This window comes from Epinephelus fuscoguttatus, linkage group LG19 (genome assembly GCF_011397635.1).
Source record: "Epinephelus fuscoguttatus linkage group LG19, E.fuscoguttatus.final_Chr_v1".
Classification (NCBI taxonomy): domain Eukaryota; kingdom Metazoa; phylum Chordata; class Actinopteri; order Perciformes; family Serranidae; genus Epinephelus; species Epinephelus fuscoguttatus.
In genome coordinates, this window is record NC_064770.1 from 27,894,247 (window position 1) to 27,906,813 (window position 12,567).

A 12,567-nucleotide genomic window follows, 5' to 3' on the forward strand; every position below is an offset into this window, starting at 1 on the left:
AAAGGGAGATAAAGATGGAGGAAAGTGAGAAGAAGATGCATTTGATACATTGTTCTTGGGGCACTTAAGTAGTGGGCTCAAGCTGTTGTTAGAGCTCCCTCTTCATTTTTTTCATCCAAAGCAGTTTGTTAATGAACAAGGAGCACTTATTATTTCTGGTGAGGACAAATTACTCTTTAGCCATTAACACTAAATCTGTTCTGTGTGTGTGTGTGTGTGTGTGTGTGTGTGTGCGTGCGTGTGCTTGTGCTTTTTTTTGGACATGTGCCCTAAAGCAAATTTCTCAAGCCTCAAGTGATGTTTTGGTCTGATCCCTATCTAATTCAAATACCTCAAAACAATCCATGACCTTCTGTTTTCAATGTTTCAAAGACAATTTTGACACTTTTTAAGTGTTGCCGCACCACAGCAGACTTATCCCAAAGCTCACAGGAGCTGTCAAGTTAGTTATTTTCCATCAAACTGCCCTTTAAAACACCACAAATCATGATCTAACACACCAACAGAATATGTGATACTCAAGGCTGATGTGCTCTTCATGTGTTTGTGTGACTGAAAATGCTGGTGGCGATCACTCGAGCCCAGTTTACTGTTAATGTTGTGATCTGAATGGCGTAAAAAAAGGCTTATGGCTGCACTGAGAACATGTGCCTGTACTAATGTAATACCCCGCAAAACATATGGTGCCCAGTGCAAAGCAACCCACGCTGTGATACTTGAATCACAAGGGAAGAAAGAAGTGAAGAGGAAAAAAGGAAAGTGAGAGAGATCCAGGTCAAACCTCAGAGAAAACAAAGATGAAGACATTAGAGACAGTGAGAGATAAATGGAGAGAAAGACAGATGAGCTCATATCTCTGCCATGTCCTGCTTGCATTATTATGTTCAGATCACTAGCTAAACCTCCCTATTGTATTTTCGGAACTCTCTCCCAGTGCTTTGCCCTAGGCTGTGTGACTGTGTTTGCTGCCTTGTTACATATTCCTACTACATATAACTCAAGCTGCTATCTCTTGACAGAGAGATTTCCGAGGCCCGGATATTCAAAAAAGCAATGAAGCTGCACGGCTGCTTGTTCATAAGTCATTGGTCATAATTTGAATTTTAGATGATGACAAGCCTTTTTGTTTATTCCAAAACTGTCGTGACTCCCCAAACTGTGCACAAAGCCACAAAATGAGATAATACATTTAGTACTGCTGTTTAACCTCAAAGTTATATATACTTGAAATACTTGCTTTGCTGACTAAATATGAAATGAAGAGTTTGACCCACGATGCGAGAATGTTTACCCATTTAAATTGCTCTTTGAAAATCTGCAGATAGGGTAGCACCTTAAGCTGGTTACAGTCTCAGGTCAAGTGCAAATGATAAGGAAAACATACTCTAAAAACATACTCTAATATAATCTTTAGCTGAAAGGTTAAAACAGCCCAAGTTTTAATAAGCTTAAAGGGACAGCTCACCCAAAATCAAAATGACTGATTTTTCCTCTTCCCTGTAGTTCTAATTATTAATCAAGATTGTTTTGGTGTGAGTGTTGGGTATATCAGAGATGTCTGCCTTCTCTCCATCGTAATGGAAGTAAAACATCTGAAAAACTCAACAGAAATGTCTCTTTCCAGAAATCATGACCCAGTTATTCAAGATAACTCACAGAACTTCTGGTGAGCAGTTTCGTGTAGGAACTATTTTCTGTCTACCGAACTACACCTGTCAACCATATCACTGTGCAGAAAGAAACATGCATCACTCATGATTGAGAAGACAGCGCAGGATTTAAACAATGGCTTCCTCCTCAGCTATGCTAACTAGCTAATGTTAACTAGTATAGTTGTGCTAGGTGAGCTAACAGTAGACACATTCTTCTGTCTGCGCAATGATACAGTTGGTGGGTGTACTTTGGTAGAAAGATAACAGTTCCCACACGAAACTTCACACAACAAGGTCTGTGGATTATCTGGAGTAACCAGCTCATGATTTCTGGAAAGAGACTTTGCTGTTGAGTATTTTTTTTTTATGTTTTTTTTTTGTTTTGTTTTGTTCTGGCGCTTTGAGCACCACAAGCCGAGCCTAGCTTCAATGTATTTAAGAGAAAACAGACATCTCTACAGCTGATATCTCCAACACTCTGCAACTCACACCAAAACAATCTAGACCAATAAATAGCACTACAGGTAAAACAAAAAATATGTATTTTTGATTTAGGGGTGAATTTACGCATTAATTGACATGTTGCAATGACTATAGTGGCCTCAAACTCTTTGATTCCCTAGAATCAAAAATCAACACAAATGGCTGTTAAGATGTCTGCCTTCTCTTAAATATAATGGAACTAGATGGCACTCAGTTTGTGGTGCTCAAAGCAGCAAAAATTACATTTGAAAAACTCAACAGCAATGTCTCTTTCCAGAAATCATGACCTTGGTGTAAGCAGTTTCATGTTTTTTTCTACCAAACTACATCAGCCAACTGAATCACCACGCAGAAGGGAGAGTGCATCTACTGCTAGGAACCCTAGCACCACTGAGCTAGCTCAGCTGAGGAGGACGCCACTCATGTTACATGTAGCACTGTCATAAGCATGAGCCTCTCATCCTTGAATAGATGCACACTTCTAGTCTCGCTCACCAGACCTTTCTCAAGAAAAGAAAGGTCTGGCTGGGCCGACTCTCACTTTAAGATTGGAGGAAAAAACGCCCCGGCCTGCTTGTATTTCTTTCAACCAATCACAATCGTTCTGGGTGGTGCCACAGCAACGGTGCGCTTGCAAAAATATTGCCGGGGGGAAACAGGTTTTGGTGTAACACGCCCACAAAAATATCGCCTACAGGATGCGAACCATGGCAGAAAAATGGCTACATCCCCGCAACATCAAACACCGCAAAAGTTAGTAAAGGACGTGTTGAAAATGGTTGAAAACTGCTACACAACCGGAGGTGGTAGGGCGGGACTTCAGTGGGTGGCTCGTTCCGCCCAGTGAGAGGCTGATCTATGCAGCGAACTTCCGCCCACTCAGACTAGCACACTTCCTTCTGCCTGATGATATGGTTTGCGGGTGTAGTTTGGTAGAAATAAAGTAGTCCCTATATGAACTGCACACAACAAGGGCTGTGAATTATCTTGAGTTGAGTTTTTGAAATGTATGAGCACCACAAGCCAAGTGCCATCTAGTTCCATTATATTTGAGAGAAGGCAGACATCTCTACAGCCGACATCTACAACATTATGTGACTCACATTAAACAAGTTAGACTGATAGATAGCACTACAGGTTAGAGATACACTATGTATTTTTGAGTGTGAACTGTCCTTTCAACTTACTTGACAGCAATCCATATATAAATACTAAGAAAGCCTGAAAAGATACAGATTTTCATATCACAAAAACTTTCCAACTCAGTGTTGCTTTGGGCTGCTAAAATACAGTGAGTGCATATGCCCTGGGAAAAGAGTCTGTGCACTCGACAAATCAGATGGCACAAACCAATACACATGCTGCATTGGAAAAACAATTTTCTACAAGTACTTTAAGGTTATTACTTTTTCCGGGTTTCAGGCAGAAGTTAAATGACAAACTAGAGACTCAACAATAACCCACAGCAGAATAGAGAACACTGATATGTGGTACATTTGGACAACCAGGAGTAATAGGCTTCAATTGAAGAAGGGAGATTTTTTTTTTAACCCAGCATTGATGAAAAATTGCAAGATGATGTTTGTAGCTATAGACCATATTGAATGAGATAAATGGTGTGTGAAATCTTGAGGATTTATTCATGTAGCAGCGCTGGCAGGAGCAGAGGAGGATGTTGTTTTGTCCAAGTCAGAAATAGCAAGGCACAGAAGCAGCTATATATTCCCTTTTCTGTACCAGTGTGGACTTCTTCAGTGGTGTTTGTTATCTAAAGGGATCAAGATATCTAAAGGTTGAAATTGAAATGAGTTGGCGCAAATTTGTGCACTTGTGGGTGCGTGAATGTAAGCATGCACGTCTATATAAATATAAATCTGTGCTTCTTTGATTTTTGGCAAACATGGCTCTGTATATAAATATAGAGGCATGTTTTGTAATGCATTTGAAGCCAACATGTGTGTCTCTCTCACACATATACACACAGAGCTGGCAGCATGCAATGGGAAAGACGAGAAGATCCATCTCACATGCTGTTTAAATGATGTTTTGATAAATAATGCAGCCTGCACGCTTCACATGTAATCCGACGTTGGCGGCACCAGTCGGATCCCTGTCGCGCTCTGCTCTGACTGAAAGGGGAATGAATTCATCATAGTTGTTTGTCACTACCGCCGGCTTCCTCTTCAGTCAGCCTATCAGGTTTTATCGTCAACATGATTTGTAAAGAGGTTAAGGCTGTCTTGTAACGGGCTTCTTTCATGATTTGAAATAGGAGCCGGTGTGGAAGCTACTTCATATGCTGTCATTGTGCTGCTTATTTGGCAGGAGGAAAGGACACAGTAAGTAGGTCATCAAGATTGCGATGGTGGACCATTTGAAATGAAGAAATGTACGTGTGTCTTACTCCACTTGTGGAATGAGTGAATGACAACAGTAATCAGCGTATCAATCCAAAGGCACCACACGGACGAATGTTCATTTCACACTCAGTGACAAATTGGACGGGGAAAGTAATACCTGTCTGTGTGTTTTCTCAACAGTTGAAGCTCGATTAAAAAGGTTGAACAGGTGCTGATCTGAAGGCATAATGAGTCCTGTTCCATCTGAATCCATTTAAGGTAGAAAAACAACTTCTGATTTGTGTAAGATGACTATGCAAATATAGACATGATTTACATGAGGCCAGAGACGGCTGCAGAGGACCTCCACGTCCTTATAGGAAGTACAATTTCATCCTTGACTGCAGTGTCTAGCTGTGAACTTGTTAGAGGGGACCTATTACGCTTTTCCTTATTTTCTGCCATTTATCTAATGTTACAATGTTGGATGTTCGTATTAGACATGGCTAAAGTTTCAAATAATAAGGTAAAATGTGTGTAAAAGTAATCCATGTGAGCAAAAACGTCAGGCTTCAGACTGTTCTGAACACTCTGGGTGTTTCTCAAAGTCAAGGAAGGATCCTTAAATGGCTGGATTTCAAAGATGCTACATCCTCAAATCCTGCCTAAGGACAGTTCTGATGTCAAGGATCCTTCAAATCCTGAGGACAGAGTCTTCCTTCAAAGAACTTTCAAGTATGCATGTGTGTATCCTCAGCAAGTATAGAGTACCCGCAATTCTTTGCGCACAATTGGGTGGATGAGAAGGCGGGTTATTTAGAGAGTGCCAAAATGATCACAGTACCCTGAAACTCCCTCAGACCGCAGAGTGTTAATGACGCACACCTGGGGACACTGGTGAGCCTGTTCCAATGTGTGTTCACTGTTTACTAGGAAGGACTCTTGCCTTGCCTCTGTAGGATCCTTCCTTGGAAGGACTCATCCTACCATGGAAGGATCCTTGACTTTGAGAAACACCAACTATCTTTTTTACTTTGGCTACAAGATGACGTCAGATTGTGGCGGATTTCTAGATATGGTCATCGGCTGGAGCAGATACTGCAAGTGTTTACATTAGCTACAAGCTTATGTCAGGGAAACATGTTGCCTTGGTTGCTGATTGGTTGTTGTTGGGTTTTTTTGTCCTCGATTTTGGATCACATTCCTGTTGGAACATGTCTGGTTGTGTTTGAAGCTTTTATTGGTGATTTTTTACCAGAGGTAGTGCCACTATTCACTGTAATTTCTCGACTGCCAGAACACTGCTACATGTAGCTACATGATAACTTCCAAGACGCACATAATCTTGGTTGCTGATGTTGCTAATTTTTACCCGATTTCAAATCATATTCCAGCTGGAACATGACTGGTTGTGTTTTGAAGCTTTTGAAGGTTTCTTGAGTGCCAGAACACTGCTACATATAGCTACATGCTAATGTCTGAGAAACCTGTAATCTTGGTTGCTGATGTTGGCAATTTCCCCCCTGATTTCGTATCATATTCCTGCAGGAACATGACTGGTTGTGTTTCGAAGCTTTAGTCGATTTCTCACAGTAAGTGCTGCTATTCTCGGTTACAGCCATTCCCTGGCTGCAATGATGGTGCAGAGCAACCAGATGAGGAAGACCTGGAAAAGCTGGCCTATCAGAGCAGACTGGGCTTTGATCATTCTCGGAACCCATCGGCTGAATTCGGCATCTGACTTCCGTCAGGCGGCGATACAGCCTTTGGGGGCAGACCCCCGATTTTTTGGCATTCCGGTTTGATTTGGGCGGAGGAGGCAAATTTCCATTTCCGACTTCGGTTTATATATAAGTAAATATGCTGAACCATTGCGATGGATTCAGAGTTTGCAGTGACGCCAATTATGTTCCGCCTCCTTAGTTCACCGCACAGAGCGTTTAACCTGGCAACAACTGCAGCTGGCTCTAACGTGATTGGTCAATATCACGCAAACTACAAACAACCTACAACCAGAAACCAGGGCTCTTCCGCTCTTCTTCCGGAGGCAAGATCTCCGGGGTTTGCCTACAGACTCTACATTCACTGAATGTAGAGTCTGTATATAGAGACTAGGCTTTGATAGACAGAGTGTGAATTCAGGTGTTCCAGCACTGACAATGAGGAAAATTAAGTATTTTTCTTGTCCCTTAAAGCATGTTAGCAAGTATTTTGGGTTTTAGAACAAATATGAACCTGGAAATAAGCATGATAGCTCCTCTTTCACTTTGAACTGGCCATATGTGCTGAGGTGTTGAGCTATCTGCCTTTCAAACCTCTTTGTGCTGCCCAAAACAGTGAAAAAGAAATACACTTTCCCTTTCACATTGACTACATTATTTCAAATTTTTATTCACAATTCAGTGTCAGATAAGCTGGCTTAATCAAGGAATAGTTCATAGTTCAGAACATTTTGGGAAATTCAGTTATTTGCTTTCTTGCTGAGAGTTAAAATAGAGCATTTATCCCAGTCTCATGTCTGAATGGTAAATATGAGGCTAGTGCTAGTGGCCAGTTAGCTTAGCATAGAACCAAGACTGGAAACAAAGGGAAACAGCTACCCTAGCTCTGTCTTGAGGTAACAAAGCACCTCTACAGCTCACTAATTAGCACATTCCATCTTGTTTGTTTAATCAGTACAGAAACCAAAGTGTAAAAACAAACTGCTGTGGTTTGATGGAGTTATGTGCTGAACTACTTATTTGGCCGCCTCAGTGGCTTCCTGAAGTGTTGTTGTCACCGCAGTTGCCAGGAAACCAGTGGAGACTCTTCATATTTACCAAACAGACATGAGAGAGGAAGTGCGGTGGGGATACTGTATTTCACAGAGGGCTTGAGAAGCACGTGAGGGCCACACTAACAATCTAAGCACCGTCAGCAAAATCCCTCCTGTTACCATTAGCAACCAACAGAACAGGACCCCCTCACACTACCTGGGGAGACAATATGCTTGTTAGAGAGACGCAGGATGGAGGAAGGGAGAGAGAGTATGTGTAGGATGGGGTAATGGGAACATAGGGAGGAGTAAAGATGGCATTAGAAGGAGAGGTAGGAGGAGGAAGAGAGATAGTGGAGCAGGAAGATGTGTCGCACAGTTTGGAAACAGCAGCGAATGCTTATTTGAAAATCTCTGCACAATGAGGAGAAAATCCGATGAGATAAATAAACCTATTACAGTTTGGTCTGGGGGGCTTTATTTGATATTATAATCCACTCTAATGTGCTGTAGGCGAGTGAGATACGGTGTACACAATCAGTCTACATAGCAACAGTGGACACCTCACATGTAGGTTACTGTTGACAGATTTTCAATGTCAATGGACATTACAAACCACCAACAAAAAGCGTGTGAGGCAGAATAAGGTCGTCCTTGTCACACCGGAAACTGAGCCTGCCAAATTTCCTTCAATAAAAAGCAATTACGACCCCAGAGGAACACTGAATCCTCAGCCAGTTGGCAAATTACAGTAGTGACACAAAACCCATATAAGCCCTGTGTGGCTTACAAACAGAAACACAAAGGAAACTATTTGAAATTTGGCCAAGAAAAAGAAATCCCAATAACCTGTGCTCTTACATAAGGGGAGCTCAACCTGTTACTAAGTCCTTTTGTCAATGACGACTTGTAACAGGATCAATCAAGTCCATAAGCAAAGACAAGACAAGCAAATCTAAACTAGCCATGGTAACTATTTTTGTTTGGCTATATAGTCCCAGCAATATTTGCGATAAATTATATTATTGTCATTTTCAAACCCTTTCATGCCACTGATATAATGCTATGACCCCTGTCTCAGTGAGGTCTCTCTGCTCCCCTGAGTGTGTGCATGTGGTTGAGTGTGATTGGATGTTGCAAGGCAGGTGGTGTTTGCTGATTGGACCATTTGCAGAGATTGCTGTGACTGGATTGGTCCAGTGCATGTCAGAAGATTTTTAAACGCCAGCTGATAGATGTTCTTCCCTCCTTTTCACTTTACCTCTTCCAGCAATTAGACTATGAATGTCGATTTTGTTTTTGAGTGCCTGCAGGAAAAAACCTGCGACGTTGTTAACGAGTGTGTGTTCTTGATAACTTTGTTGTTTAGGAAAGTATTTTGATCATTTTGAGTAGGTGAGTTTTCGTTAACAGTTTACTTTTTAAAGTTATTAGTTGGTTTTCTTGTATTCTTTTGTCTGAGCACTGTAAATAGAGCACTCTGAAGCAGTTTTAGTAAAAGTGAGAAGCCCTTTTTGTTTGGCATTGCCAGTTTCTCTTCTCTTGTTTTGAATGGAAAAAGTTTAGGTTAGAAATGTGTCTTTTGTTTTACATTTGTTTTTGCTGGGTAAGTCGAGGGTCCATGAGTATATTTTTGTTTGTTGTTTTGGGTATTGCTCTACTCTGAGGACAAATAAACTGCTTACTTTGTTTGACATACTGTGTAACTGGCCTTCCTTGGGAGTGGGAAGAGTGGGGAGTCGCAGTCGCTAATGTTATGTCCCCTAAACCGGGGGCGTAACATTGGTAATAGCATAATAATGCAATTACAGCCTTTCAAAGAGCAACGGAAGTTTGATTCTTATGAATATTTAGACACTGGAATGTAAAAACATACATATCTTAAATAAATAAAATACAACCACACAAACAAAACAATAAATACAATGGATTCCCTGTTAACAAAAATTTCACTTATATAAATATTAAACATTTGGCACCAGGGTATAGAGAGTCATTCTTTAACAAGCATTATATAGCCAATCTAGTTTCTCAATAGTTAGGGAGTTTGTTCCAAAGTGCAAAGTATTAACATATCCTCCTGAGACCCAAAGTTTTGTTTGTATGCATTTTTAATTTCCTTTTCTTTTATTTGTGATCAGTAGGACCTGATAAGTATAAAAATTAAACAGTCCCAGTGTCCTCAAACAAGACAATACTAAAGTCCCAGTGTCTTCAAACTAGTGCTTTCTAATTAACAATGTCTTAGGTTGTTACTGTAGCTAAAATTGGTCACACTTGTTGCCATATCAAAACTTTATCAATCGTAAATAAACAAGTTTTATCCATTAATGTGATCAAGTTTTGGACATTGTCCACTTTGTGTCGGGATCGGCTGCAAACTGACTTGACAGAGATGGCTGCCATCTTGTTTTTGCATGGATTAGTGTACTGTGCTCTTACCACCACTAGCTGGCACAAAAAGTGTCCACAAACAAGGACAGCAGGTCTAAGTTAAAGCCTCTACAAGGAACTTTCATTGTGAGTTGATTTTGGCGACCCTGTGGACAAAAGCGGTAGTGTTTTGCCTACATTATCCATGAGCACTAGCACGTATTGTCGTAAAGACGCTTACCTGGCTCGTGCATGTGTTTGTTTTGGGGATGAATGAAACAACAAGATGGGAAAACTTTGTCCTCGCTCCTATCGGGGATCCCAGCTCACCTCTGCCGCACCCCAGCTCCACCTCTCCGACGTAAGCGCCACTGCCACCGGGGTAAACGCAGCAGTCGGCTGGTAAGGCTGAAGGTGTGGACCCGCCGGCTCCTGCCAGGATTGGGCTGGTAAATGCTAGATCGCTAGCGAACAAAACGTTCATCCTGAAAGATTTCCTGACTTCCCGAGGATTGGATTTTCTCTGTGTGACTGAGACGTGGCTGACTGTTGGTGAGTCCAGTACTTTCACAGAACTTTTACCCGATGATTGCTGCTATTTTAACTCCCCGCGGACGTCGGGTCGAGGAGGAGGAATAGCTACTATTTATAAGAGTCACTAAATGTAAGCAGCTTATCTTCACACCGATGGTCTCATTTGCTGTTGTAGGTCACGCACAGACATCAGCAGAAACAAGAGACTTTTGCATATCCAGTTAAAAGTTCCTTGTAGCAGCTTTAAGAAGAATGAAGTATAAGGTCAAGTTAACCCAAAATGTGATGTCCTCATGGTGGACACGGGGTCTCAGGAGGATGTTAGCTGTAAGTTAGATGTTAGTACCAACAAGTAGAAAAGTGTAACATGAGTGTTTATGTTTTTAAACACCGGCTTGTTCAGGTTAATGTCTTCTTCTGTCTCATTCAGCTTAACCAAAAATGTCCCCACACCGGAGCTGTGGAGTGACACTGGAAGACCAAGTCCATCTGGAGTTCCGAACTCTATGGCTGGTTAGCAGCCGCTACAAAAAACATCTATTAGCCTCAACATTATCTTCACCTGGTTCCCGAGATGAAAGAATAGAAGTAGCGCAACCCAGAAATGACAGCTGAATGTGTCTCAGCATAGTTTATTTTGGTTAATTAGGTTGCAGGAGATTAAAAAAAAATGCTGTGTGTACTATGCCCAGGTTTTATAATGGAGGGAAAACTTGTTTTTTTTTTTCTGGCATTATGTTGGCTAAAATGTGGATGACATATATTGACATCACCTCGATAATTCGTGCTGACCTCAATAAGTCCGTAACATAATTATCATGACAGGCATAAACAAAACGTCGATCTACAAAGTTTCTACTTTATGCCAATCATTGTGAGAAAGAGTTGCACTGTTTCCTGTCATGTGAAAACCTCCATAACTTAGAGAATAACCATATGAAAACTCATCTTGGCTGTGCACAGTACAGCAGTAAATGTCAGGGGACAGCTGTGGTATAGGAACCATGTTTGATACAGGTCAAAAGCCAGATCAAAACGGACAGTAACTTGTAGCAGAAGGAGAACTAAAGCCTTTGTGGCATTTGTGTCCATTTGCAACCACAATTTCAACTACTGGAACTCGTCTCCACAAGTGTATTCCCATCACAAAGTGACAAAATCACATGCGACTCCACAAGACTATATTAAAACAAACTAAGTCCCAATTCCCTGTACAGAGAGCGGGAGAAAATATAAAGCTTCCAGGTGGGAAATATTCCAGCTGCAATGTTTGCCTGCATCGCAGCTTGAGGAAAAGTGACAAGAGGAGCTGTGAGCCGCTCTGAGTTTATGTCAAATAATTGATTGTTTTGTTCTATCTCTTCATCAGTGGGCTGACATGTTGTTCTTACACACAGAGGCTCAAACACACACAGAGGTCTATCTTACCTGCAGTATCTGGCAGCGGTCCGAGGTGCAGTCGATGTTCTCACAGGGCTGGTACATGCCCAGTGTCACACAGTTGAGCAGGATCACCATGATGCTAATCCTCTCGAACCACGTATTAACAGGACTGGGGTTAAGGAGCATAGCAGCTGAGGAGAAATGCACAGTCATACACACACTGTATATACTTAAAAAAAAGGCCGGATGGGTAGATAGATGACAAATTAAACCCAATCTGTATGGTTTATATATGAAAGTTATGAGTATACTACATTACTGAAGTGAGTAAACTAAAAGTAGTTCAATATAATCATGACAGGTGAAGGAGGAAATCAGTTAACGTAGTAAAAAGAGCAACAAAGTCCGCATGGCATGGGAGGGAGGAGAGGTGGATGGGTCAAACAAACACATGTTTGTGTCTAGTGTTACATCAGAAGTCAACATTGTCCGTCCATCCATACATCCATGCATCCATCCATCCATTTTCAACCGCCTATCGGAAGCCAGGTCGCGGGGCAGCAGGCTGAGCAAAGAATCCCAGACATCCCTCCTCCCAGCAACACTTTCCAGCTCCTCCTGGAAACAGAGGTATTCCTAGGCCAGATAAGATATGTAATCCCTCCAGAGTCTGGGTCTGCCCCGGGGCCCCCTGCCAGTTGCATGCGCCTGGAACACCTCTAACAGGAGACGCCCAGGGGGCATCCTGATCAGATGCCCGAACCACCTTAACTGACACTTTTCGATGCAAAGGAGCGGAGGTTGAGTCCCACCAGATTTCCAAGCTCCTTACCCTATCTCTAAGGCTGAGCCAAGCCACTCTTCTGGGGAAACTCATTGCAGCTTCTTGTATCTGTGACCTCATTGCTTCTGTCACTACCCAGAGCTCATGACCATAGGTGAGGGTTGGGACGTAGATGGACCAGTGAATCGAAAGCTTTGTCTTCTGGCTTAGCTCCCTCTTCACCATGATGGTCCGGCACAGCCCCCACATCACTGCAGACGTTGC

General features: G+C 42.0%; 1 protein-coding gene across 1 annotated transcript in view; it reads right to left on the minus strand.

Moving 5' to 3' along the window:
- cacna1ia (calcium voltage-gated channel subunit alpha1 Ia) overlaps window positions 1-11,668 on the minus strand; it is a 138,310-nt gene extending 126,642 nt beyond the window's left edge. The window contains exon 1 of the mRNA XM_049561715.1: window positions 11,565-11,668. Within this exon, the coding sequence (XP_049417672.1) occupies window positions 11,565-11,654 (90 nt within the window). The 5' untranslated portion in view covers window positions 11,655-11,668. The remainder of the gene's footprint in view (window positions 1-11,564) is intronic.
- Window positions 11,669-12,567: the final 899 nt, after the last annotated feature.